At 54.5% G+C, this 6,104-nt stretch overlaps 1 protein-coding gene across 3 annotated transcripts in view; it reads left to right on the top strand.

Annotated features, from left to right (window-relative positions):
- Window positions 1-4,105: 4,105 nt before the first annotated feature.
- Window positions 4,106-6,104, top strand: part of TBC1D2B (TBC1 domain family member 2B) — a 72,022-nt gene continuing 70,023 nt past the window's right edge. For all 3 annotated transcript variants that reach the window (XM_063091260.1, XM_063091259.1, XM_063091261.1), the window contains exon 1: window positions 4,106-4,462. In XM_063091260.1, the coding sequence (XP_062947330.1) occupies window positions 4,106-4,462 (357 nt within the window). The remainder of the gene's footprint in view (window positions 4,463-6,104) is intronic.

Below are 6,104 nucleotides of genomic sequence, written 5' to 3'. Positions count from 1 at the left end.
CCTACCTCCCAATATACACACTGTATCTGATTTCAATGCCTTTGCTCTTGCCATTTTCCCTGCTACCCACATTCTGTACACACTTTAAAAAATGCATTGATTCAAAGTTAAATATTTAGGTAATATATTCAAACTTCAAAATAAAAAACAAACTTCAAAATACTCCCCTCACTCCAGCATCTACTCCTTCTGAGTCTTTTCCCTGTTCCTTTTCATCATATCCTGACCGCCTTCTGGGGTTTTCCTTCCAAGGTCTTGTTCCCTTATTGCTTTGCTTGCATAAGTCCATTTTAACCACCTTTTGTAGACTCCTTCGCCTAACCTGGAGGATGCGTGAACTTCCACCATTAGAACAGCATCTCTTCAAGCTTTCAGCTGAAATGCCTCAGCCTCCTAGACTGGGCCTTACAGGAGTTTCATTCCCTAGTGCTTGTGTGAGAAGGAAGAAAGGACCAGAGATCAGGTTTGGCTAAGCGGTAGGGTGCTGGAAAGGGACAGTGATGATTGGGCCTCTGGGAAAGGGGAGTGGTGAAGGCAGAGGGACTATACTGTCCAGGGCACAGTGCCAGGCCCTGGGAACAGGGTGGTGAACAGGAAGGACATAGGACCTCTGTAGTTGCAGCCCTGTTGCCTCCCCTGGGGTCCAGTCCTCCCCAGCTCCCTGGGCAGTGTGGCTCTCCCTCACCCCTGTGCGGGCCTTGCCTGCCTGGCACTGCGTCCCTGCCAACCCTTCACCCTTCATCAGCTCCCAGAGACACCCAGGCCTCTACTGTCCAAGCCCTGGTCCCCAACCTCTGGGTCTGGGAGTGAGGCTAGCACCTCAGATGTCTCCCTTTCAGAAAGAGAAATGAGGCCTGCTGGAAACCAGAGGGTCTGAGAGCCCTGTGCTCTCCTGGAGGACTCTTCTCTCTGACGCTCCCTGCTCCTGCCTAGGCTGAGGGCTTCTTGCAGCAGGGGTCAGGCCCAGTCCTGTGAGGGTTCTCAGCATCATCCAACACCAGCCAGAGGCAAAGAGCAGGGGCTGAGGATGTTTGCTGGGTGAATTAGCTACTGTACTGAGACCTACCACGTAGCAGGGACTGTGCCAAGTGCTTTGCATTTATTAGCTCACTGAAGCCTCACCTCACAACAGCTCTAGGAGGTACGTGCTGTTATCACACCCAATTCTACAGATGAGGAAGCTGAAGCACAGGGAGGCTGAGGGATCAGCCCAAGGTCACACAGCCCCTCCCTTATTTTGGAACCAACCCCCTATTCTTCCATTCCTGCCCAGTCTCCCCACTGACTCCCCACTCAGGGAAGTAGGCGTGGTGTGGGGCACCCCCTTTCTGAGCTATATGGGTGTGCATGGAAAGCCCTCTCCCTTGGTTGGGGTCTCCCTGTGAAAGCTGCTCACTGGTCAAAGCAGCCTCTGCTCTGAGGGCAGCCTTGCCCCTCTCTGCCCCCCTCTCAGCCCTCCAGTGCTCCACGCATTCACAGCTCTCCACTTCCACCCCACCTCTAAAACTCTCCCCATCAGGCCAACTTCCTTTGGATGTGCTCTGGGTTTAGCAGGGCCCTATGAGGACTGCACTCTGTACCCCTGCCCCCCCACCGGCTGCCCCATCTCTGCCTCTCTCTGCCTTGGAGACAGAAGGCCTCCATTTGTGCTGGAGGGGGTGGGGGGATGGGGGTGGTTAGGGCAGCTTCTCCAGCAGGGCCCAGAAAGACTCAAATATGAGCAGCCAAGCTCGCAGGATGGAGTGGAGCCCTGAGGGGAAGGGACAGTTCAGTTCTGATGGCTGGGAAAATCAAGAGGGCTTTGAACATAGAGCCTTGAAAGACCAGACCTTTCGCTGGCCTGGGAGCTGTGGGAAGATGACCGCAGGCCCTCCTAGCTGTGCCTCAGGCCACTGTTACATTTTAGAGCAGTCAGGGCAGGGCCCTTGGAGATCACTTAGTCATCCAGCACCTTGATGCACAGGTGGGAAACCGTGGCCCAGAGAGGGCAGGGACGTGCCCAAGGTCACACAGCATTCAGGTGGTAAGGCTGTTTTCCTCTCTGGGCCCCACACAGGACTGTGCGCTCCTCCTGTGGCAGGTTGGCATCTTGGCCAGCTCTGCCTCCCTGGGGTCTGACAGACACAAAGGCAGTGCATAATTGGGTTCTTCTTCAGAGGCCTCTGAGTACACCCCCACCCTTCTCTGGGGAAATTGCCCTGGGATGAATCATTGGCTCTATGTTCTCCTGGGGTTTGCCCAGAGGCTGGCCATGTGGGAGCAAGTTCACTGTCCAAATTTCCTCTTTTTGGTAAACAGCAGCTACTTCCTCCTGGGTTGGCTGCTTCCTTCTGGTCACTCAGTTCCTGGGAGGCTTGAGGGGGCAGGGGCTCACATGGGCACACAGGACTGACCTCTGACACCAAGCATGCCCATACTAGACACAGGGGAGGCACACAGGCTGTGTAAAGCTGGCCCCTGATCACAGGATGTTGGTGTTTAATCCAAGTGACCTCGGGACCTACAAAATGTCAACAAGCCACATAAAAAGGGTTCCAAGGAAACAGGAGCCACCAGAGGCCGCTCCAAAGTTTCCATGTCAGAGGCCTTGGGGGGGAGGTGATCTGATTAGAAATGGGGGGAAATTTAAGCTGCCTTTGTTGAGCACTTAACATAAACTATAAAACTTGTCCACATTGAAGATGGGGGAGGTGCTAAGAGTTACAGGACCAAAGCCCCATCGATAGCCCCTTCAGCCAATGGTCCTAGGAGAATAAGGTGGTGAGACAACGCAGCGTCTTGTTCACAAAATAACCCGCATCCAAGAGGGGCCCTGGAGAGAGCTGGTGGGGTAGAGGGGCCTGGGGAAGGTCTGGAGTGCCAAGGGGGGGGTCAGGGTTGATTCTTGAAGCCCTAGGGAGCTTTGGATGACTTGGGCCACTTCCCATGGTTCAGTGGGGTGGGCAGAAGCTCAGAGCCCTCTAGGGGACCCTGCTGAGGCATTGCTGCTGGCTTTGAGGCCTCCATAATTTATCCCTCTCTTGAGGCTCTTAGGGCCTGTGGCTGCATCCTTCTCTGGCCATTCTCTGGCCAAGAATAGTAATAATAGCTGAGCGCTTAGTATGTGTGAGGCACTATACTAAGCACTTTCACACGCATTTCTTATGTAACCTTTACAGTAACAGTAGCATGAAATAGCTACTTATATTACCCCCATTTTATAGATAAAGAGACTGAGGCTCAGAGAAGTTAAATAACTTGCCTAGGTCACACCTCCGGTAAGCGGCAGAGCTTGGAGACAAATCCCGTCAGTCTGACTTCAGAGCTCAGCCCCAACAACTCTGCTGTTTTGTGCTCAAAGAGAGCTGAAGGGAGCTAAGGTGGGAGGCACCTAGTAGTGCTATTTTAAGTGGTAATCATTATTTAAATGTCATCACAGCATTTACAGAACATAGCTTATATTATATCTATCTGCTTTTTTGTGTGTATTGTCTCTCTCCCTTACTAGAATAGTCTCCATGAGGGCCGGGAAATGCTTGATTAGTGCCTGAAACAGAACCTGGCACACACAAGGCTCTCTACAAATATTTGTCGAATTCACTTAGCCAACTGAAGACTGGAGAGGCGGGAAATGCTTTGGCTTACATTCACGAATTCTAAAAATATTTACTGAGCACCCACTCAGTACCAAGCAACTGGGCTTCTAATTTTTCACAACATTAGCCTGTGACCCTGGCGGGGCGGAGATTTAAAAATAAAGTTTTACGTTGAGATGTAATTTACACAGAGTGAAATGCAGTTTGAAATGGACACTCCGATGGGTTACGACAAGGGCATACTTCCGTGCAATCCACACTCCCGTAAAGAGACGACATTTCTTCGCCTCGGCAGAGCGGGAACTTGGAGTCCTGCGAAACACGCAGGCAACCGGAGCGCACGTGCCCCGCCCAGGACCCGGCCTCGGGGGCGCGGCGGGGGCCGGGCGGAGGCGGGACTACAAGCCCCAGGCTGCTTTGCGCGCCCGCGGGTCGTGCGGAGTGGGCGGGTCGGTGGGAGGCGGGGAGGGGGCGCAGCGGCGGCGCGGAGGAGCTGGCTCAAGCGCCGGCGGTTGGCGCGCAGGCGGGAGATGCCGGGGGCCGGGGCGCGGGCGGAGGAGGGCGGCGGTGGCGAGGGCGCGGTGCCGGGGGCCGCCGCGGAGCCTGGGGCGGGGCCGGGACGGGAGCCGGCGCGGCTATGCGGTTACCTGCAGAAGCTGTCGGGCAAGGGCCCGCTGCGCGGGTACCGCAGCCGTTGGTTCGTGTTCGACGCGCGCCGCTGCTACCTGTACTACTTCAAGAGCCCGCAGGACGCGTTGCCCCTCGGCCACCTGGACATCGCGGACGCCTGCTTCAGCTACCAGGGCCCCGACGAGGCGGCCGAGCCGGGCGCTGAGCCGCCCGCGCACTTCCAGGTGCACAGCGCAGGAGCCGTCACGGTGCTCAAGGTGGGTCCGCCCGCGCCCTGCCGCGCCCACGCGCCCTAACGTCGGTTTCCCCTGCTCAGCCCCGAACTTTCGCCTTCCACCCTCCCTTCCCAAAGGCCTCCTTACATCCTGCTTGAGGCTTCCTTCCGTCCCCGTGTCCCTAAATCGAGTTCTTCACCTGGGTTTAGGCCAGTGTGGCTGGGGGCTATCCAGTGCCTGCCTCTTACTCAGAAACTTTGCCGCATTAGCTCCCTCTGAGCCTTCCCTCGGGCCCCTTGCTCGTGACCCCCCACCCCCACCATCCCGTGAAGTCCCGTGCAACCCTCCTAGGCATCCATAACTGTAGGCTTCTACCCGTAGGGCCTCCTTTATGACTGCATATGACCTTGGGTACGTTAGTTAACCTCTGTGTTTCAGCTGCCTCCTCTGTAAAATGGGGATAGCAGTAATATTTACCTTATATAGGGGTGCTGAGATTAAATTAGGTGTACTCTACACTGCCCAGTAGATGTTAGTACTTTTAGTGCTACAGACGGAAGGAGTCAGAGCTGGCAGGGCTCTTAGAGGAAATCCACTACAATCCTATCCGGAGTGGGCAGGGATGCTCCAGCCAAGGTCACACAGGATGTAAGTAGCAGAGGTTTTCTTGCTCCTTGATTTGGCTTGAAGAGGGAGAGGGGGTTGCTTCAGCCAGTTGTGCATTGCTCTTTTGAGGCTTTCTAAATTGTACAGTGGAGAGTCTGGAAGCATGAGACTAGAAGTAGGTGACTGATGCTGAGAGGCCTCCCCTGTCCTTGGGAGCCCCTAAGGGGCTAGACCCCATCATCTCCTAGGGGCCCTTCTGCTCGGAGCACCGCTGGGGTCTGAGCCCTGGCCTGAAGTTGGGCTGCCTCTGTCCCGGCCTTGCTCCCTGCCTGGTTTCTGTGAATCTCCACCCTCACTCTTCTTGCTTCTCTTCCGTATTGCAAGCTGGGTTTTCTCCAAAGCAGCAGGGCTGGGCTGGAATGTATGAAAGCTCTCTCAGAGCTGGCCAAGTGGAGAGCAGAGTGGGCAAGCGCCCTGGCCTTGTGAGCACCCGGACTGTTCCCTGAGACCTCCAGAGCCCGCAGCAGCTGGAGCTGCTCCCCAAAGTCGTTCTTTAGAGCTTTGTCGACTCGGCTTTTGCCAATTCGAGCAGGGTCTGATTTCCATGTTCTTTCGGGCTCCCTCTTAGTGGGCACAGACAGTCTGATTCTCCAAAGAAAGCCAAGCAGGGTTGCATTTCAACTCGGTCTTGCTTAGAGAGTGTGTGTAAACTTGGGAATGACCCTAGTGAGTACACAGGGACTCTTGCCAAAGGCAGAGGCTTGCTCTCAGTATATGTACACGTGGACTGTTCCTGTGTCAGATGCATTTCCTGTGGAATTGTTTGTTAAAAAGGAAAATAGAGTGTCCTGTTTCAGATTTTCTCAGGTGACTTTAGACCTCTATATCAGTTTTTCATTAAAAAATAGTGTGAATAATGGAGGTAACTACATAAGTGGGGCTACGAGACGTAATGTCAGGAGTGTGGCTTTAGACTTGGATGGATTTGAACTTGCAGCCTGAGTCTGCCACTCACATTGTATTGGGCAAGTTACATCACCTTTCTGTCTCAGTTTCCTCTTTGGTCTAGTGGGAATCT

The sequence above is a fragment of the Cynocephalus volans genome, chromosome 3, assembly GCF_027409185.1.
Source record: "Cynocephalus volans isolate mCynVol1 chromosome 3, mCynVol1.pri, whole genome shotgun sequence".
NCBI classification, from domain to species: domain Eukaryota; kingdom Metazoa; phylum Chordata; class Mammalia; order Dermoptera; family Cynocephalidae; genus Cynocephalus; species Cynocephalus volans.
The sequence above is the reverse complement of the archived record's forward strand: the minus strand, read 5'-3'. Positions and strand labels throughout refer to the sequence as shown.